The sequence below is a fragment of the Triticum aestivum genome, chromosome 3D (assembly GCF_018294505.1).
Source record: "Triticum aestivum cultivar Chinese Spring chromosome 3D, IWGSC CS RefSeq v2.1, whole genome shotgun sequence".
NCBI lineage: Eukaryota > Viridiplantae > Streptophyta > Magnoliopsida > Poales > Poaceae > Triticum > Triticum aestivum.
In genome coordinates, this window is record NC_057802.1 from 6,660,011 (window position 1) to 6,682,759 (window position 22,749).

At 45.9% G+C, this 22,749-nt stretch overlaps 2 protein-coding genes across 2 annotated transcripts; both read left to right on the plus strand.

The window, feature by feature from the left end:
• LOC123076806 (uncharacterized) lies at positions 1-5,245 on the plus strand. Its single transcript, XM_044498942.1, has 9 exons — positions 1-293; positions 1,311-1,507; positions 2,113-2,285; positions 2,854-3,138; positions 3,323-3,381; positions 3,496-3,532; positions 3,622-3,693; positions 4,056-4,359; positions 4,545-5,245. Exons 1-9 carry the CDS (start codon positions 158-160, stop codon positions 4,914-4,916), a joined length of 1,635 nt encoding a protein of 544 aa, XP_044354877.1. The 5' UTR covers positions 1-157; the 3' UTR covers positions 4,917-5,245.
• A 9,507-nt stretch (positions 5,246-14,752) lies between these two features.
• LOC123076015 (obtusifoliol 14-alpha demethylase-like) lies at positions 14,753-16,393 on the plus strand. Its single transcript, XM_044498482.1, has 2 exons — positions 14,753-15,238; positions 15,353-16,393. The coding sequence occupies exons 1-2, from the start codon at positions 14,753-14,755 to the stop codon at positions 16,391-16,393; spliced, it is 1,527 nt and encodes a 508-aa protein (XP_044354417.1).
• The last annotated feature ends 6,356 nt before the right edge of the window (positions 16,394-22,749 follow it).

Here is a 22,749-nt window from a genome sequence, read left to right on the forward strand (position 1 = left end):
GGGGCGAGTGGGAGTAGGAGTAGCGCCGTGTCGTGCGTGTCGACTAGCGCCCGGTGTCTTCCACTCACTCCCACTCCCGCCGTTCCTGCGACGCCGACCCTCGCCGCGCGGGAACACAGATGCTGAGGCCCTGAGCGAGCGAGGGCCGATCGGGACGATGGGAGGAGGAGGAGGAGGCGGGGCCAACCCCGCCGCGGCCGTCGCCCTCGCGCTGCTCGCGGTGGCGGTGGTCGGCGCCGCGGAGGGGGACTCGCTCGCCGGCCTCGCGGCGGGGATCGACGGCGCCGCGCCAGGTGCGTGCGTACGCACTTACCTTGCGCGCTCGCCGCGTGCTTGCTTGTTTGCCGACGTCGCCGCTGCCGGCGGCGATCTGCGCCCCGGTTGATCCGTCGATAGGTCGTGCGAGCGAGGGGGATCGGTTTCGATCCATTTCCGGAGCGGCGCGAGCTCCGATCTCGGCGCCTGCCATGCCGTGCCACGCCATGCTCTTATTTTTTTGTCGTTTATTAGGGCGATTAATCAGCACCGTCGGTCCTGCTTGCCTGTCGAAATCGCGCTCTGTTTTTGTTTCCTAGCTCAGGTCTCGTCGGCGTCTCCAGGTGGTGATCCCGCCGCGATCGGCTCCATTCGCGCTTCCAGTCTAGGTTCAGAGTCAGAGAATCGGGCGAGCGTTTATTGTCTTATTTACCGCTAATTTAATTTCGGCGCTCGACAGTTTATGGCGGTGCGAGAATGTATTTACTGCTATTTTATTCACCGCAGGTGGTGTCGGTAGATCCTCTCTGATGCTCAATCGCGTTTTCTTAATCCCATTTGGTACGCCTCAGCCCTCAGGCTCAGGCTCAGGGGGGATGCTAATTTTAGCAAACACATATTTTATCCCTGCTCGGTAGCTACCTCGGCTCCGTTGCTAGAACAAGTCAAACTGTTTGCTGGTGGCGTATGTTTTTAGCACTAGTATATTCATGTCGGTGCTGTGATCCATCTGCTACGCCTTGCCGACGAGGTTGACGACTTCCACTCCAAGCAACTCCTGGCTCCTTTTTTATCTAGCAAAGGCCTCCTGATTTTCGGTGCTTCATGTGACAAGAATTGACATCGCCGTAATTTATGCATATTGACTAGGAACGCGCGCTTTGATGCTTTTCTTACCATAGAAGCAAGTGCCCTTTTTGATTTTGCTTCTAGCCTTGTACTAGAAGCAAGTGGAACTTTGTTTGTAGTATCAGTTTACCAGTATATCAGCCATGCTGGTGTTGGTGCTAAAAGGTCTGCATTTTTTTTTGTGTTCAAACCTTCTGGTACTTTAGAGGTGAAGGAATTGGGGCCATGGGCGAAGGGGCTGCTGAACGGGATGCCGGATGGGGCAGCAGGGCCGGCGGCTATGGGGCCCGTCGCCAAGTACCCGCTGGTACTGGCCGAGGACAGGACGCGGCGGCCGGACGTTCTCCGCCATCTCAGGATGTATGGAGGTGGTTGGAACATCACCAGCAAGCACTACTGGGCGGTATGTGTCATTGTTTAGGCTTTATTAATAATTAACCCTTTCATGAGCGTATTGCTTTAATTTGTTAGAGATGTCATTATACCAAAGTAGTATTTATGTGGGTTGTTGGGATCAGGGTAGTTGGATTAGTACAGTCCGTGTACGCACTAGAGATTCAGCCCATTGCATAGTATTGAATACTGATCCTACTTTGAGGATCCCCTTTTAGTTGGCTGATGGTACTTAGTTTACGTTTGATGCCCAAAGTGTCCCCAAATGTACCAGGAGTGTACAGCTATTGCAGGATTTAAGACAGTAGGTTATTGCTTTCTTGGAACCATGTTGAATAATGAACTACTTTGTTGGACAAACTAAGTGCAAACGTTGACTTCGAAGTTATGGAGAAGAAAAATGACAGTGGCTTAAAAATGGAATTGGGTGGCACAGAGTCAAGGAAAATAGCATATGCCTAGTTTTATATAGTTAGCAACGATTGACGAAACCTGTTAGCATGTCAAATCTGACCATCATCTTTCAAGTTGCCTAGTTACTTTTGGTGACTGCTGGTTGCCCCCTTTCCCATTCTGCATTGCACTGCTATGTTAACTGAATCAAGTATGTTTCAGTCTGTATCATTCACAGGAGTTGCTGGATTTCTTCTTGCTGCCCTGTGGTTCATTTCATTTGGGATTGCTGCAGCTTCATTCTGCTTTTGTAAATCAAGAGTGGGCAAAGCAAAGGTTTCCCATGCAGATGTAGCACGACCTGTGTTGCTTGTGGTTGCTGTGCTTGCTTTATTGTAAGACACTAAATCTCTTTACCGTTCATTTTTGTATTGTTGTTTATTTGTTAGTTTGGAATGTATATTTTTGTACAAGTCTAGACGAGTTCACGCTTGAGCCCATGGGTACCCTTATCCGTACATCCAACTTTTACATTAGATTAGCTCTTCTCTGTACTCTATGGAAGGCATGAATAGTAGTTAGAACTTAGTAGTATGGATTCAGGGTTCAGTATTGCATTACTTGATGTATGATCTTTTTAGATGAAACAATGTCAATATTATACTGTATGTGCAAACACACATTTTCATTTCTTAATTTCACAATACAAACTACGGTGATACATTTCTACATTATGTCATTCCCAAATGGGCTGATTTATAATGGTCAAACATTTGTTGATATCAAATAGCGCATGTTTTTTTTTTCTTAATCTCCACTTAAATCTGATTTCGAATCCAAGTAGCTTTGATATTTGAGTGTTATTTAAAATGATCAAGGAATTGAGGATTGTATGCCCATGCATTTGCCCAAATTTAGCCTGTCAACCGCTTCTAATATCTTCCATGATCCTCTTGATGCCAGAACTGGATGCATTGTCCTTCTGTATGGGCAGAATGAATTCCGTGAAGAAGCTACCGATACTTTGGATTATGTTGTCAACCAATCTGATTTCACTATCCAGACACTGAGGAATGTTACAGATTACCTGTCATTTGCGATGACGATCAATGTGGCAGCACTGTATCTTCCGTCAGATGTGCAGGCTCAGATTAACAATTTGAAGGTGGATCTAAATAAAGCAGCCGATACCATATCTTTGAAGACAACAGAAAGCTACAAAAGGATCAGAAAAGTTCTCCATAATGTGTACGTTTCGAATCTGTCCTTCCTTGCTTGTCGTTTTTGCCTCCAGAATTTCACTGAGAAATAGTGTGGATGTGACTATGCTTGCCAGTGGGCTTAAATCTAACTAGAAAATGACACCACTGTGTTGGTAAAATACGTAATCGCATGACAAATTGACTAATGTCATTTCCTTGTTTTACTACAGGTCTGTTGCATTGATTTGCATAGCCGTGTTAATGCCTGTTCTTGCATTCCTTGGATATGGTAAGTTGTTGACTCTCAATCTACACACTACATGCCCCCACCCCCATCCCCCTTCTTTTCACTATGGCTGTGTTACCACTCACTTCTGAGCTCGCTTGTTCCTCTCTTATGCAGTGCTGGAGCTATACGGACCAAGATATACAGTTTACACGTAAGCTTTCTGACCCATTTATCGAGTATTATGTATTTAAGTGGGTATGCTTTGCAGTAATTTTGACACCTTTCTACTTGAACTTACAGATTTGCTACCATATGCTGGAACATAGTGGCAGCTCTCTTCATTCTTATCGGGATTCTTTTGATAGTTAGCAGGTATTGTTTACCTTACATACTATCTTTCAAGTTCTGTGATGAATTATGTTAGGAGTGGTAAGACTTCAGTTCATGCTAGGCTGCTAACCACCATCCCCTTGTTGAATCTCAATTTTTTTGGATATCCAACCATGAAAGCAAATCTAAAAATCTATATAGGACTCGAGTATGTGCGAGAAACTTCTTTGTCCATTAATACATCCTCTGTTATTGATGTTAGTAGTTAGCATCAATTGCTTTCCCTGCCGAACTAGCAAGCAGTTCTGTTGTTCCAAAGAGGATGCAGCCCATTTGTCTAGTGTTAATATATTATAATGCTTTATTATTATTATTTTGAACTCATAATTTTGTTGTTGCTGCAGTGCTTCAAAGGATACATGCCAGGCAATGGACGAATGGGCAGAACATCCTCGAGCAGAAACTGCTCTCAGCAACATCCTTCCATGTGTGGACGCGAGTACAACCAACCGAACCTTGTACCAGAGTAAACAAGTCGTGGTGCAGCTCGTGAAGTTGGTCAACAGAGCTATATCCGCTCTTTCGAACCGAAAAGAGCGCCATCTGCATCCTGGGCAGCTCATGCCTTACCTGTGTTCTCCCTACGATGATAACCTGAATGATCGGCAGTGCTTGTCTAAGGAGGTGACATTTGACAATGCGACGACAGTAAGTGTTGTTATTCTTCTGCTTCTTATTTAAGATCCTGTTGGCATCAACTGATTTGATTCCACGCACAAGCTTCTATTACTGTTGTTGATCTGGTTCACTTCCATTTTTATTTGGCTGCACTACTGAAATGGAGTATCCCGGATAGATTTTCTTACAGCTGAACAATCTCTACTGCCTTTCAGGCATGGCAGGACTACACGTGCAACGCTCCCGACGCGGAGGCGTGCTCCGGCCCAAGCACCGTGACACCGGAGATCTACAGCCAGCTCGTCACGGCCGCGAACGTGAGCTACGCGCTGCACCACTACGCGCCCCCCATGCTCAACTTCCAGGACTGCAAGTTTGTGCGCGACACGTTCAGCTCCATCGCCTCGCAGTACTGCCCGCCTCTGGAGCGAGACCTCAGCCTCGTCTCCGCGGGGCTGGCGCTCCTCGCCTCGGGCCTCGTCCTCGGCCTTCTCCTGATGCTCTTTGCGGACCGCCCCCGAAAAAGGGAGGAGGTGTCCGAGCAGACGTCGGGGTTCAGAGTCGCACCTGTAGACTGCTCCCCGTGACAGACAGACATCCAGGGGATGCATGAGTACATTTTTTACTTGTGTTGTCATCGTAAAGTTAGTAAAGCTTCGTGGTTACTGAAATCAGTATAGTATAAGTTTCAGGACTAGTTAGGGAAGGGAAGAAGGCCTGAGCACTACCGGGGTGACAGAAGGAGAAGAAACCCCCCATTTTGCAGCGAAGAGTTTGGTGCATTGTGTGCTTCCTTCCATGGGTATGATGTAGTGTATGATATGCTTCAAGAAATAGTTCGTGAAAATGATGATCAGATCAGTTGGGGTCAAAGACCCATTTTATGCTATGAATGAAATTTGCTCTGAATACCAAATTGCGAGTTTTCTCCTGATACAAAATGAAACGAATTAAGATGTGTATTCAAGAAGAATAAAAATGTGTTGGTGACAGCCAGCGCAGAGCCACATCCACTTGTGAACTCAAGGACATGGCACACATCCTGCAGCTACGTGCTGCATTGCTCAGTAAGATCCATCAGTGCGTGTGCTATCTGGATGGTTGGAAGATGCGTTGTGAAGCGTGCGTGTGTTTTTGTACCAGGTTCTTGTACTGCAGATTTCTTTCAGAACTCTCATCTCTGTGCCACATTGCATTACGTTGCAATATACTCCCTCTGTTCCTAAATGTAAGTCTTTTTAGAGATTCCACTACAAACTACATACGGATGTATATAGACATATTTTAGAGTGTAGGTTCACTCATTTTGCTCCGTATGTAGTCCATAGTGAAATCTCTAAAAAGACTTATATTTAAGAACGGAGGGAGTATTAGTTTACGGAGGGAGTAGTCTAGAACTGATCATGCGAAGTTCATGGAGAAGCTGAGGAGGATGATGAACGTTAGAGAAACAACACAGTTTTTTTTTTCAGCTCTGCTCTGGCCACGACGAGATCATGTATCGAATTTTTAGAGCATCTCCAACCTTTTTTTTTTAGAAGATAGAGCATCTACAACCGGGAGCTCCTACCTGGCGCCCACAGACGATCTTACTGGGCCGAAGCCTATTAATACTCGATCGCGCTAGCCTGTTCTCTCTGCTCGCTCCCTCTTCGCCCCTGGTCTGTTCGCTCGTTTGGCTAAATAAAATCTGTTCGCTCGTTTTTTGTTCTTATTCTGGACTGGTCTTTGTTTCAGAATAAAAAAAAATCACGGATTTGATGAAGTTAAATAGATTTTAGAAAATTTCATGAATTTTAAAAAGGTTCACGGATTTAATGGCGTTCATGGATTTGAAAAAAGCTTGCAAGATTTGGGAAAAATTTCCACAAATTTGAGAGATGTTCATCGGTTTGAAAAAGTCAATGATTTTGAAAGAAAGATCATCGATTTAGAAAAAATTTCACCGGCTTTGTTCATCAAATTTGAAAAAAGTTCATCGAATTCGAGAAAGATCATTGATTTGAAAAAGACTCATCGATTCGAAAAAGTTCATCGATTTTGTTCATCAAATTTGAAAAGAGTTCATCAATTTCAAAAATTCATCTAATTTGAGAAAAGTTCATCAATTCAAAAAAAGTTCACCAAATTTCAAAAAAACCCTCATCAATTCAAAAAAAGTTCATCAATTTTGAAAAAAAGTTCAACACTTTTGAAAAAAATTCAGTAGAACGTTAGACAAAAACTGGGAAAAAAAGTTCGCGAATTTGAGAAAAGTTAGTGAAAATGAAAAGTTCACGCATTTAAGGAAAAAGAAAACAAAAAAGGAAGTAAAAACCTGCCAAAGAAAACAGAAAAAAAAACCAAGAGTCCAATCTTTAGTGTTATTACAAGTTCACGCAGCACAAAGTGGATAAAAGAAATAGTTAATCACATGATGTGAGGTGGCCCATCTGGTTGTCACGGTTAGAATCAAACTGGGAGGTTCAGGAATCGAATCCGATAGACGCGTGTTTCTGAAGTTTTGAAGAAACCAAAAAAGAAAAAAATACCCCTAAAACCTATCAAAAACGCCCGGGTGGGTTGCGTGCCCGGTCAGTTTCCGGACAAAAAAATGCTTCCCAGCCGGGCTCTCCATAGGCGGCCCAAATGGCCGGGGCCGGACTCACGTATGTGAGGTGGATATGAGGACGTCCGGACACGCCGGCCACGTAGAATCCGGTCTGCTCTGGCCCACCCGACCCCACATAAATTGGACCCTATCTGCCCAAACGCCGCATTCCACTCCACTCCCATCCCACGGTATCAAGCTCCTCTCCTCCCGCGAACTTCTGCGAGCTGGCGGGCACCTGTTGCCCAAATGGCGCTCGGATCTAGGGCCAGTGGATCTTGGCGCGTGACCGAGGCCTCGTCGGATGCGGTGACCACCACATGGCGCAACCCCGCTGTGGAACCGGAACCATTTAGGTAGCATCCAGTCCAGGCGGTGTCGGGCGCCGAAACGGAGACCATATGCGCCTCCATGAGTCGCCGCCAATCCGAAAAGAAGGCGTGGCAAGCCCGCCGCGTGAGGCTGCGTGCGCGGCTTCAAGCGGAAGTGACTTCTGCAACCCTCGCGTCGGAGGCTCCAACTACATTCTCCTCGATCCGTTTTGCGATTCGGCATCCCTCACAGATCTTTCATTGCCACTCCGTTCGAAGTTAGTAGAGCATGTCGACTTTTGGTAGTCCGATGACATGTGCTTAGCTACGTATTCCCTCCATTTTAATTTACTCCGCATATTAGGTTTATCTAAAGTCAAATCTTATATATTTTGAAAAAGTTTGTAGAAAAATACATTAACATATACACCACAAAATATATACCATTGTATTCAGGATCGCATATATTATCACATCATATAAATTTGATACTCATATTGTTTTCTACAAACTTGGTCAAACTTTATAAAGTTTGACTTCAGTCAAAGCTAATATGCAGAGTAAATAAAAACGAAGTGAGTATGTACTCCCTCCGTTCCGAAATATAAGTCTTTTTAGACATTTCAAATGGCCTACAACATACGGATGTATGTAGACATATTTTAGAGTGTAGATTCATTCATTTTGCTCCGTATGTAGTCACGTATTAAAATCTCTAGAAAGACTTATATTTTGGAACGGAGGGAGTACATTGCAAGAGAACATTATGGATTAGAGGATTCGGTTAGATGTATCCGATTTTGGAGGTCAAATTTTGTGTATTGTCCGTGTTCGGTCACTGTCCGCGGACGCGTCCGGACATATATGCGGGCGTTTGGGGACCAAAATTTGGTACTTCCAGTTGCAGATGCTCTTACCCTCTCGTGTTTGTCTGTCAGGCCAATTAATGGTAAAAACAGTGCAATTACCCTGTATGAATTTTGCGTGGCATCTGAACTTTCTAGTGGTGACTAATGCACTTTTTTTTGCAAATAATGCACAACTAAGCTTCTATTTCTTCCGTTCACAAATATAAGATGTTTTTGATATGGACTACCGAAATGAGTTAACAAACCCACTAAAATGCATCTAGAAAAAGCTACAACATCTTATAATGGCGAACGGCCTTTCTGTAGGATACAAAATTTGCAAAGAGGCAACAGGGAACATGTTCAAAACAGAGGGGACAAAAAACACCAAACCCTCAGATTTTGACTTCAGCTTCAAGTGAAACCATCCATCCTTTTACTACTTCTTTGTTTTTGCGAGGCCATCCTTACTGTTTTGACCGCACAAAAGTACATGCAAGCTAGGATTTCGATGGCCAGCACCATGCCTAAAGTTTTGACAACATTACGTTACAATATTCCTTTCCTAGACCAGATGCACTCGTGTGCTCCCTTTTCTTGTCATTCAGTTGACCACTCACAAGTGGTTGTTGCATCATAACATCTTGGGAATTTCTTTGCACTGACCGGACAGCATGTGGTAAAAAGGAAAGAAAATATTCAACCACCGCATAATTACGTGTCCAGCTACTTGCATCTGTATCAGTATCAATAGGTAAACGCATGCATGCCGCGGCTTCAAGGACTCGCCTATACTATAGCTGCAAGTCTACTCTGTATCTGTATCTGCATCATGATGTGCACCCTAGGTCAATCGCCGAACACGTGTCAAATGATTAACCCTTGCCATATGTACACATGTTTGTATTTGGGTTTAGCGTATGTCCCCCATTACCTTACCTGGAGAGATCGGACACGGAGACGGTCCTTGATTCCCCGTGCCATACTGCACCATCGCCATGATATCTCTCCATTTCTTACACTTGGGAAACAAACCTGGCGACATGTTGAAATCGACCAGAGACCACTCTGTCTGAGACGAAACTCAAAGTGAAAAGTAATACTATCATATAGCATTGTTTGAAATCACACGTGTTTTGGTTGAGATAAACAAACATACTCCCTCTGTCCCAAAATATAAGAACGTTTTTCACACTACACTAATGTCAAAAACGTTCTTATATTATGGGACGGAGGGAGTAGGTGATACTTGATAGGGACACATTCCTTGTTTCCTCAAGATTAAGAGCAACAGGAAACCATGGATGGGGTGGGTGTATTGGTTGAGAATAAAATGCAGAGGCAGTTTGCATGCATGGTTCCGCCTGAAGCATGCAGCGAGAGTGTGAGCTAGGAGTAGACGCAAGACACTTCACTTAATTAGTCTCCGGGGTTCACCAATTAAACCCGACTCTAGACAAAGTTACCCCTTCAATTAAAATATTAGATTGTTTGGATCTCTGGCTTGATCCATTGGAGAATAGGGATCAGAAATGCAAAAACAAAGAATAGGGATTTACAAGAGTGCCGTTTTAAAGTAACTTTTGGAATAGGGATCTAGTTTTTAGTATAAAATGGCTAAAAGTTCTGGACCCAAAATATATCGTCACTGTATGCATGTGCCTTCACAACTGCATTTGTGATAGCAAGTTCTGTCACGAGCATTTTGATAAGTTAGACAATGATGAGTATGTGCAACTTTCATTACCATTTACAGGTGCTAACGTCAGATGATACCAAGTTATCTCTATCAGTAGCAGATGATGGTATCATGGCTGCTACACCCTAAGATTAGTCCTTTTATTTGTATTTCCCCTTTTGTTACGAAGGTAACTTTAGAACCTTCTTAAAATTGTAGTGTTAAGGATTTTATGATATTCATAGGTCGATTTTGTGTTCATATTCGATGTGGAACGGTTCGAACAAACAAGTGTTAGGAATACAATACATAGTTTCAGTCCAGGGGCATTATAGACTAGCTGATTATATAGACAGTTTCTTCACAAACTCCTACAGCAATATTAAACTGGAATCTAATAAAAACACGGGACGACTAATTCTAGCTGATTCTGTGGGCAGTTTTCTAGAACCGGATATTGGAGAATCACGAGCCGAAAAGAACCGGCCCTTAATCAAATCCTACACATAGTGCTACGGCAGCCCCAGCTTGCACACGCCGTGACCACCGGCGTCGTGGAACACCACCAGCAACCACGACAGAGGTGGGAAAATCAAAGAACCCCGCCATCACTGCTGCCGCACGAGCTTTGCCCAACCACGACTATCGGAACAAGGAGTGGTGGGTAGGCAGAGTGGGGAGGGTCGATGGCGGGGATGGTGGTGGCCGTGTGAGTCGCCCTGGTGGAGAAAGCGCCACGGTGATGGGTGTATTCTTTCTCGATCATGGCTCCTTTCTATTTCTGTGGGATGATTTTTCTCCATCATACTAATTAGTTAGTAGTTGTTGTTTTCCACCCAGATCATACTAATTAGTTCGTTGTTGTTTTCCACCCGGCCACACGAAAAATAATACCTGTAGCACACGCCTGACCCATCAGTATTTAAGACCCATTAGTATCTTGAAAAAGGGAAATTTTGATTTTTCTTTAAAAGGAAAGCTCACACGTACCAGCTGCATGCCCCACTCTCTCCCTCTCTCGTCACTAAGACTAGTCGCAATGGGTAGTAACTTAGACTAGTAACATGCATATGTTACTAGTCTATGTTACTACCTCCACAGTGGGTAGTAACATATGTGTTGTGTCATGCATCACTTCATTTATTACTTTGTAGACTCATCTTTTCTTGATATGTGTAATGTTACAGTAACTAGCTATGTTACCACATGCCTCTCTTTCTTCATTAATTACATGCCACATCATCTATCTTGCCTAGATAAGTGTGATGTTATCACCTATGTTACTCCCACTGTGGGTAGTCTAATGAAGAATTGAAAGGTGGACCGACTAGGATGCAAAACCACAGGAGCGGTGGCTCGCTGGTACTATATTTTGTCGCCGACAATTTTTTGTCCAGCCGGGCCCGCCCATTGACCTCCACACTTGAGCACATTTAATGGAGAAAATTACTAATGAAGAAAAAAGATGGGGACGCCATGGAGGAGAGGCAGAACGTTAACGCCGTGGGTCGCCGAGGCCGGAGAAGAGGAGGGGAGTAGGGGTTTATGCTGAGGTGTCGGCAGCTCGGCGGAGCAGGATGCTCAGGTAGGCATGTGTGGCGAGGTAGGGCGACAGTTCAGGCCGACGGTGGTGGATGACACATGGGGTAACACTGCTGGAGGAGAAGAAAATTAAAACGAGAAGAAGACTCTGGGCTGTTGAACGCATATTGTAGTTATGATAAAAAAAGAAGTGTCTTATTTATTTATTTTCTTTTCGCCAAGTATATTTAATCGAGCTTACTTATAGTGGCCAGTGGTCAGCACTTGCCTTGTAGTGATTTGGGAATTCGAACAAGCTGCAAGTTGAAAAAAGTAATAGCCGTAAGTGACGTGGTTGGCCTTCGCCTAGTGCCTAGGCGGTTCTTAAATACCTTAGGTGCATGTTATATGGGTAACGATGTTAATTTAGAGCATATATATGAGTGAATTACTGACTACTGTCCTTGAAATATCAGTTATTTGGCATGCAAGTGCAATATGACATGATATCTCACTTCGATAAAACAATAATCTTATTTGCCCTTCCTAAAATTCTAGTTATGCCCTAGGTGGGGCGTTGGACATTTGCCTAGCACCTAAGCACCTTCTAGACACGGATTTCCAACAGAGGCTACAATAGAGCTAGCTAAGGGTCCATTCAAAGTAAACATGATGGAAATAATAGGATGAGTTGGTCAGCTTTTGGCAGATAATCTAGAGTTTGGTTCGACTGATGCACACCTAATATTAAGGAGGGCGGTGGCGGGGAGGGGGATCCCAGTGCCTCAGCTCTGGCTAATAATTTATATATGGATTTTCTTAACGCGGAACGATGTTTGGACAGATCATGGTGCATCATCTTTGAGCTAGTCTTCTGGGCGGCAATGTTAGGGTTTCTCGCCGTGCGCACTCGGCGATGAGATTTGGTATCAGGCGCTTCATGAAGATTCAGGGTTCTAATGGTGATGGTTGTAGCTCTGGGACCCTGATCCTTAGAGGCATGTGCACGAAAACTTCACGGCTGTCATCGACGAGGTCAAGCCGGCTTTTGTAGGGGAGCAGCAATAGTGACACGTCGACGGCTTGTTCTGTCGACGGTAGTGGTCATTCATTGGTGCATGGCCCTTGATGTAGTATTTTTTATTATGTTTGCCAAGCTTTGTACTTTTTATGAACCTTTACAATAGATTTGGATATTTTTACGCAAAATATAGTTGAAGTTCTTTACATATTTGGGTTTTGAGATTCTCAGAAAATTTGCTCTTTTGAGCGCGATTGTACGACGCAGTTGTAAACTGAGATCATTCGCATATATATGAGATTTTTTTTCAAGCGACCGTGAAATAGTCACCCCCTTTAATTTCTTCGACAGGTTTATTGCAAATTAAGCTTTGGACACGGATTTGATTCTCGACCATGCATTATGTACACTTTCATTTTCATGCACAACTGTCCTTGTTGATAAGATTTAATTGCCAGCTCTATCTGGTAGGTGGTGGCCTGGTAGCTAATTGTTCACGTGGTACGTGGTTTATCTCTGAGTTCTTATGGCTTAAAATGTTGCAACAAGACTACAATTACGGAGTGTTCACACCTGACCTTTACATAATGCTACTTTAGTCTGGGTTTGTTTATTAGTACTGATCGTGCTTTTGGTCAAAGTTTGACATATATTTGACTAGTAAAATGTTAATGCATGTCATAAAAATATTACATTATTGGATTCATATTTTAGTGATGTTATTCTTTATATGTATGACTTATATTTTATTATTACTTAAAATTATGGAAATATGATCCAAAATACGAGAGGGGCTAATAAACTAGGACATAGATGCAGACGCTTCTACATACGTACATACACTCACCCATATGAATGCAGACACACCTTACCCCTATGAGCTCCCATGAAAGATGGAGTTAGCACATCGGACGTCTTCATAGTCAACGGAAACGTCTTCTCTCACTGAACGCACATCACCGAAAGGCCTAAAAAAATTGAGAAAAATGCAAGCACCAATGTCAAGTCTACAATTTAGACTCTGGTGGGTTGGAATACCACTATGCTCCTAACCATCCAACCACAGATTGGTTGAAAAACTTATCCTTTTAACATAGCAAAAACTACCAACAAACACGGTGTCGCCTCCACCACGACGAGTATACCAAGTTTCATATCAATGCCTCCCAACCAATTTCCAAACATATATGTGATGCTACAACGAACAAGTTAGAAGTCAGGTGAGTAATAGACCATGTTGCTTACGCAAAGAGGTGTTGTTGTTTTATCTCGGTGACAAAAACCTTCCACGTGTTTCCACTCTGTACTTCTGAGTTTCGGACGATGAATTGGGATCCCCAATTAACGGTTGGTAAAGTGATCGCCGAAAAGTTTTTTTATCATCAAAACTTTATTCCTCAAACAATGGCTATATCATTTACAATTTGAGGCAAAATAAAGTCGGGGGCATTAGAGCCCCAAGACTCACATAAGCTAACTCTAAAACAATGTTTTGCTAGACTATCAGCAACTAGATTTGCTTCCCTATAGCAATGAATACTCCCTCCTTTCTGGTTTATAGGGCTTATCTCAAAATTTTAGTTTTTTCATTTTATAAGGCTCAATTTGGTTGTTTTCCATCACATGTTCAGATTCCAAGGTGCATTAAATCATTGCATGCAAGTATTAAGAGAAAATTGACCAATGCATGTAATTTATGCATGCATGCATTGCAATTAATGCATTGGTAAACATACTTTTTTGAGGAAAACAAGAGCATTAATTGGGTGCTTTTGCAAACTACAAAAAGTATTCCACACTCACCCTCTACCTTGGTTGGTGAGTTTTTGAATTGAGCCTTATAAACCGGAAAGGGGGGAGTATAACGCCTGGAGAGTAGCATTTGTAACCATGTATAGACAACTAATCGGCCGGTTATTATGAACATAATCAACGCATGAAAACTATAACATAATCAATGAGCGAGCCCTCTATCTCTATCTCTATCTATAACATAATCAATGAGCGGGCCCTCTCTCTCTCTATCTATGGTTTCCAAGCGTTGAAAACTAGCCAGGGAGAGCTTGTTATAAACTGCCTCCCTCTCTCTCTATCTATATATAGATACCCGCGCGGCGCTCCCTGGCTAGTTTCATCATCTCACCAGTGCATCATTGGGTCGCCGTGTAGCTCAGAGGTAAACCCTAACAGTAGACCTTTGATGCACCTGTGCTTCACTTTGCCATATCACCGGTGCACACACACGCATGCCCGTGCATTCGTCGAAAAGAGCTATATACCTAAACATGGATATCATTCATCCATTCATGTTTAGGTACATAAAATGTTTCTGGTAGTGTCAAAACTAAACATGGATATATTGATTTTGTGAATGTTCATGTACTGTACACGATGTTTCTGATAGAAATACTGTAGACGATGTTCCTGTACTAACTAGTTCTTTCACATACAGATATGGAGTTAGCAACCGTCAATTGGGTAGCATATGTGGTTCCAATTGCCGTGACGACGACGATCATCATATCGGCCATGATGGCAAGACGACGACGACGACGAGCCGAACGATCTCCTTGCGCTCGTCCGCCCCCCGTGGCCGCGGGGGCTCCCCTGGTGGGGGTCCTCCCGTGGCTTCTCGCCAAGGGCCCGCTGCAAGTGATCCGCGACGCCCACGCGGAGCTGGGCAGCGTGTTCACGGTGAGGCTGCTGCACCGCGAGGTGACCTTCCTGGTCGGTCCGGACGTGTCCAGCCATTTCTATCAGGGGCTGGACTCGGAGGTGAGCCAGGACGAGGTCTCCCGGTTCACCATCCCGACCTTCGGCCCCGGCGTCGCCTTCGACGTGGATCTCGCCACCCGGCGCGAGCAGATCCGCTTCTTCGGCGACGCCATGAAGCCTGCCAAGCTCAGGACCTATGCCGGCCTCATGGTGCGAGAAGTCGAGGTAATTAAGATGAATCGGCTGCTGCCAACCTATATATACCGTATACGTACGTGTAGGCCGGAGTACTTGTAGTACATGTTTTTCACTGTATATGTTACACATGCATGCATGCAGGAGTACTTTACGAGATGGGGAGAGTCGGGCATGGTCGACCTGAAGCAGGAGCTGGAGCTCCTCGTCACGCTCGTCGCCAGCCGGTGCCTGTTCGGGGAGGAGGTCCGCTCCAAGATGCTCCGCGAGGCCGCCACGCACCTCCGTGAGCTCAACGACGGCATGCGCCTCGTCACCATCCTATTCCCGCACCTGCCCATCCCGGCGCACCGCAGGCGCGACAGAGCGCGCGCTAGGCTCGGCGAGATATTCTCTGACATGGTCAGGTCGCGCAGAGAAGCAGGCCGCCCCGTCGACGACATGCTGCAGTGCCTAATCGATTCCAGGTACAAGGACGGCCGCGCCACGACCGACACGGAGCTTGTCGGGATGCTGCTGTCGGCGCTGTTCGCGGGGCAGCACACGAGCTCCAGCACCGGGACGTGGACCGGGGCTCGCCTCCTCGCGCGCGCCAACGCCGAGCACCTGCGCGCCGCCGTCCGGGAGCAGGAGCGGGTCGTCGGGCGGTACGGAGACCGCGTGGACTATGAGGTCCTGCAGGAGATGGAAACCCTGCACCGCTGCATCAAGGAGGTCCTGCGGCTCCACCCGCCGGCGATGATGCTGCTGCGCCACGCGCGCCGTAGCTTCACGGTCCGGACGAGGGAGGGAGACGAGTACGAGGTCCCGGCAGGGCGCACGATCGCGAGCCCGCTGTTGATCCACAACCGCCTCCCGCAGGTGTACAGGGACCCGGAGAGGTACGAGCCGGGCCGGTTCTGTCCAGGGAGAGGGGAGGACGGGGCCGGCGGAGCGTTCTCGTACACGGCCTTCGGCGGCGGGCGGCACGCGTGCGTGGGCGAGGCGTTCGCCTACATGCAGATCAAGGTGATATGGAGCCACCTGCTGAGGAACTTTGAGATGGAGATGGTGTCGCCGTTCCCCGAGACGGACTGGAACGTGGTCATGCCAGGGCCCAAGGGGAAGGTCATGCTCCGCTACAAGAGGAGGAACATGTCGCCCACCGCCAAAATCACCAACCCACACACACGCTACGTATGCTAGTATAATCTACCATACCAGTTCATGTGAGTGATCATGTTGCATGTTCGCTTGGTCCTGGCACCAACAAATTACTGCCGGTTTAAAGTAAGCACAGCTAAGCTACGTGTGGTGTACGTAATGTGGCCTGTGGGCGTGTGTGTATGATCGGAAAGACGTTTTGTGTACTTCGTTGCATGCATGCATGCATATGCTTTGGATATCGGAGATCCATGGGTCACACAAAAATCTCTTCCCATGGCTTTTCGCCTAAGCGTCCTTCCTTCTCAATGCCCGGGGGTTCATCCAATGCATGATTTTCGGTAGCGTCGAACATGAGCAGACACCCACACAATCTTTATTTGACACAGCAACACTTTCCATCTCTTTCCATTCCCTTGAATCAGATAGAAAATCCTCACTTTTTCAAGACAGAAGAGAAGCAGGCAACAGATTGAGCAACTAGCGCGTGTTCTTCCGTCCCCTATGCATAAAGCAACCCTTTTATTTCTAAGTGGTATTTTAAACCATTCATAACTTCTAAACCAGAATTATAATTTTATTTTCCTCTAAAAAATAATTGGATTTTTATTGTTATTTTATATATTTGAATACTTGGCGACAAGACCTTTTGAACAAGATCAGCTTTGAATACATTTCAAAGTCATTTAATTTTCACTATTTCAGTTTCACATTGGCAGTTACAATTGTGAAATATTAGTTTCATTTTTTATCATGTTAATTAAAAAAATATTTACAATAATTAAAATTAATGTTTTGAAACATATGTGTTGTTGAAATATATATTTAAAATAGATATATATATATATATATTTTTTAAAATGTGCTGAAAATTAAAATAAATGCATGTTATTGAAATGGATGTGGTGTCGAAAATGGTATTGTATTCCAATAAAAAGTGGTATATCAATCAAAATGCATCTGGTATTGAAATGCAAATGCTACCAAAGTGATCTGGTAGTGAAGCATATGGTATTGAAATGCACCTGGTAACAATGTGATCTGGTGTCCAAAAGTGTATGGTACTGAAATTTATCATCAGTATTTCAATTTTATGTTATTGAAATGGATGTGGTACTAAATTTATTGAAATATATTTTTAAAATAGTACTGAAATTGGAATATGTGCATGTTTTTTAAATGACTATGGTACTGAAAGTGATATGGTAATGAAGGAAATATGCGCTAGAGGCAATAATAAAGTATTATATATTTCCTTATATCATGATAAATGTTTATTATTCATGCTCGTTAATCAAAGATGGTTATGTTTCCTAGCCATAGACATGAGTTGTCATTCGATTAACGGGATCACCTCATTAGGAGAATGACGTGATTGACTTGACCCATTCCGTTAGCTTAGCACCCGATCGTTTAGTATGTTGCTATTGCTTTCTTCATGACTTATACATGTTCCTATGACTATGAGATTATGCAACTCCCGTTTACCGGAGGAACACTTTGTGTGCTACCAAACGTCACAACGTAAATGGGTGATTATAAAGGTGCTCTACAGGTGTCTTCAAAGGTACTTGTTGGGTTGGCGTATTTCGAGATTAGGATTTGTCACTCCAATTGTCGGAGAGGTATCTCTGGGCCCACTCGGTAATGCACATCACTATAAGCCTTGCAAGCATTGTGACTAATGAGTTAGTTGCGGGATGATGTGTTACGGAACGAGTAAAGAGACTTGCCGGTAACGAGATTGAACTAGGTATCGAGATACCGACGATCAAATCTCGGGCAAGTAACATACCGGTGACAAAGGGAACAACGTATGTTGTTATGCGGTCTGACCGATAAAGATCTTCGTAGAATATGTGGGAGCCAATATGGGCATCCAGGTCCCGCTATTGGTTATTGACCGGAGACGTGTCTTGGTCATGTCTATATAGTTCTCGAACCCGTAGGGTCCGCACACTTAACGTTACGATGACAGTTTTATTGAGTTTTGATGTACCGAAGGAGTTCGGAGTCCCGGATGAGATCGGGGATATGACGAGGAGTCTCGAAATGGTCGAGACGTAAAAATCGATATATTGGACGACTATATTCGGACTTCGGAAAGGTTCCGAGTGATTCGGGTATTTTTCGGAGTACCGGAGAGTTACGGGAATTCGTATTGGGCCTTAATGGGCCATACGGGAAAGACCTCAAAAGGTGGCCGCACCCCTCCCCATGGTCTGGTCCGAATTGGACTAGGGAAGGGGGGCGCACCCTTCCTTCTTTCTCCTTCCCCCTTCCCTTCTCCTACTCCCACAAGGAAAAGAGGAGTCCTACTCCCGGTGGGAGTAGGACTCCCCCCTATGGCGCGCCTCTCCCCTTGGCCGGCTGCCTCCCCCTTGCTCCTTTATATACGGGGGCAGGGGGGCACCCCAGAGACACAACAATTGATCCTTGAGATCTCTTAGCCGTGTGCGGTGCCCCCTCCACCATATTACACCTCGATAATACCGTTGCGGAGCTTAGGCGAAGCCCTGCGTCGGTGGAACATCATCATCGTCACCACGCCGTCGTGCTGACGAAACTTTCCCTCAACACTCGGCTGGATCGGAGTTCGAGGGACGTCATCGAGCTGAACGTGTGTAGAACTCGGAGGTGCCGTACGTTCGGTACTTGATCGGTCGGATCGTGAAGACGTACGACTACATCAACCGCGTTGTGATAACACTTCCGCTGTCGGTCTACGAGGGTACGTGGACAACACTCTCCCCTCTCGTTGCTATGCATCACCATGATCTTGCGTGTGCGTAGGAATTTTTTTAAAATTACTACGTTCCCCAACAGGTAATTTGTTAGGGCATTTCCCGCCTTAGTGTTTTGGTGATGATGACAACTCACTTTGCGGTCTAATCGTGTGCCAAGTTCTTCAGGTACACTTTGTTTGATACAAGACAATTAGGCATTCCCTCCAGACAGAAAAGAATGAAGACGGTGTTTTCTACGTGTTTATTTCTTTGATCGTAGAAAACCTGTACTATTAAGAGGGAATCCACATCGGAAGGTATTGGGTGAATCAATGCACGTACACATTCCATTCCACCCACCATATATCCTTCCGTTCGAGGAGAGAGAGGTCCTCAAACTCCTGCTAACGGTGGTTTTTACTCCCCAACGGTTGTACCGCTGACCCAAGCGGTTGTACCGCTTGTGGGGTACGTCCGGTGCAACCACCGCCCCAGGGGTGATGCCCTGGGGTTGTTGTTCCCAAGTTATTTGCCAGCGGTTGTACCGCTGCCTCGGGGCGGTTGTACTGCTGCCTCAAGTCTGCCCAACCCTAGGAATGCCTTCGGCCGGTTGTACCGGCGCGGTACCGCCCTACCATCGGAGTGGCTTCCGTCGTGGGGCGGTTCTTGGGTGGTGGTGGTCCAGTTGTACTTGTTGATTTATTTGACCGGTACCACCGGTTGCCCAGTGCAGTTGTACCGCTCAAGACTTAGCCACCACCCATGCTTGGACCTAGCGGTTGCACCGGTGCAACCACCGCCTCAACTACCGCTCTGTGGTGACTCCCTCCTGTTTTGTAGCGGTTATTGGGTGGTGGTGGAGCGCTTGTTCCGGTGGCTCTTGTCCACCGGTACTACCGGCCACTCCACCGGTTGTACGGCTAGGTAGGGTTTCTGCAGGGTACCCCGTGGTTTCCGGTTGTACCGGGACCTAGAGCGGTTGTACCGCCGCAGTGTAAAAAATGTTGTAACGGTTGGATTTGGGGACACTATATAAGGGGGTGGTTCTTCCACCTATCCTTCTACCTCTTGCCTCTCTCTCCTCCATTAATGCCCTTCAAGCTTTCTTGCACGATCTCTCTCTCTCTAGCCACTCAAACTTGTTGATTTGCTAGGGATTGAAGGAGGAGACCTAGATCTACACTTCCACCAAAGGAAATTTGATTCCCCCATACTTTCTTGTGTGGATTTTGTTACTCTTGGGTGTTTGGGCACACTAGCGGAAGAGATCACCTCAGAGCCACAATCCATTGGGGTGAAGCTTTATGGTGGTGTTGGGGGTCTCCAATTAAGTTGTGGAGATTGCTCCAACCTTGTTTGTAAAGGTTGGTTCGCCGCCTTCAAAGGCACCACTAGTGGAATCACGGCATCTTGCATTGTGCAAGGGTGTGAGGAGAATACGGTGGCCCTAGTGGATTCTTGGGGAGCATTGTGCATCCACACCGCTCCAATGGAGACATACTTCCCCTCAAAGAGAAGGAACTTCGGCAACACATCCTCGTCTTCACCGGCTCCACTTGTGGTTACTTCTTACCTTTACTTTGTGCAAGCTTTACTTGTGTTTTATCATTTGCTTGCTTGTATCGTTGTTGTTGTTGTTAGCATCATATAGGTTGAAAGATCGTGGATGTCGCCTAGAGGGGGGGGGGGTGAATAGGCGCTTTAAAATAATTACGGTTTAGGCTTGAACAAATGCGGAATAAACCTAGCGGTTAATTTGGCAAGCACAAAACCTACAACAACTAGGCTCACCTATGTGCACCAACAACTTATGCTAAGCAAGAAAACCTACTTAGGTGATAGCAAGATATATGACAAGAAACAATATGGCTATCACAAAGTAAAGTGCATAAGTAAAGGGCTCGGGTAAGAGATAACCGAGGCACGCGGAGACGACGATGTATCCCGAAGTTCACACCCTTGCGGATGCTAATCTCCGTTTGGAGCGGTGTGGAGGCACAATGCTCCCCAAGAAGCCACTAGGGCCACCGTAATCTCCTCACACCCTCGCACAATGCAAGATGCCGTGATTCCACTAAGGGACCCTTGAGGGCGGCCACCGAACCCGTACAAATGGCAACCCTTGGGGGCGGTCACCGAACCCGTACACTTTGGCAACCCTTGGGGGCGGTCACCGGTACCCGTCAAATTGCTCGGGGCGATCTCCACAACCTAATTGGAGACCCGGACACTTGCCCGGAGCTTTACACCAGAATGATTGAGCTCCGAACACCACCAACCGTCTAGGGCGCCCAAGCACCCAAGAGGAACAAGCTCAAGGGCACCAAGAACCCAAGAGTAATAAGCTTCTCAACTTGTAACTTCCACGTATCACCGTGGAGAACTCAAACCGATGCACCAAATGCAATGGCAAGGGCACACGGAGTGCCCAAGTCCTTCTCTCTCAAATCCCACCGAAGCAACTAATGCTAGGGAGGAAAAAGAGAGAAATAACAAGAAGGAGAACACCAAGAACTCCAAGATCTAGATCCAAGGGGTTCCCCTCACAAAGAGGAGAAAGTGGTTGGTGGAAATGTGGATCTAGATCTCCTCTCTCTTTTCCCTCAAAAACTAGCAAGAATCCATGGAGGGATTGAGAGTTAGCAAGCTCGAAGAAGGTCAACAATGGGGGAAGAACACGAGCTCAACGGATAAGGTTCATTGGGGAAGAAGACCTCCTTATATAGTGGGGGGAACAATCCAACCGTTACCCCCCACACCAGCCCCGCAGAGAGCGGTACTACCGCCCCCCCTCGCGGTACTGCCGCTGAGCCCAGAGCGGTACTACCGCGGTGATCAGGGCGGTACTACCGCATACGAGCGGTACTACGGCCCCCACTGCCGCGGCTAGTACCGTAAAACCCGACACGAAAAAAGACCCCTCGAATCGAGGCGGTACTAGCACGAGACCGCAACAGTACTACGGCTGGGGGCTACCAGCGGTACTACCGCTCTGGAGCGCTACTACCGCTCTAGAGCGGTACTACTGCTTGTAGCACCCAAGCGGTACTACCGCTCCGGCCCGCGGTACTACCACTAGGAAACCAAAACTGCCATAACTTCTGCATATGAGCTCTGAATTGAGCAAACTCAAACTTGTTGGATAGAGGAAGACGAGTAGCATCAAAACAGCGAAAGAAGAGGCAGGGGAGGTATGCCTAACAAAAAGAGGAGTGAAACCTCCAACAGAGAAGAACCGGCAGAACCTCCAACATCGAAAACATCATAGAAGATGCGAGTGAACTCCGTTTTCGATGAACTCGAGCTTGTCATCAAGATGACCATAAGCTCCAAAACTCACAAAGAGAAGAACCAAACAAGAACCAATAAAGATGATGCAAGGATGCAATGGTTTGAGCTCTCTATGAACGATACGATCAAGCTACTCATCGAGAGCCCCCCTTGATAGTACGGCAATCGATCCTATAACCCGGTCTCCCAACTACCATCATGAGACCGGTAAAATAGAAAACCTATCAAGAGCAAACCTTTGCCTTGCACATGGTCCACTTGAGCTAGATGATGACGATCTTGACTCCCTCAAGTTGGGCCACCTTTCTTGGTTGCGTTGGCTCGATGAAGACTAGTTGATTTCTCCCCCATGCTCCACTATGGGTGAGCCACTCTTCCGCA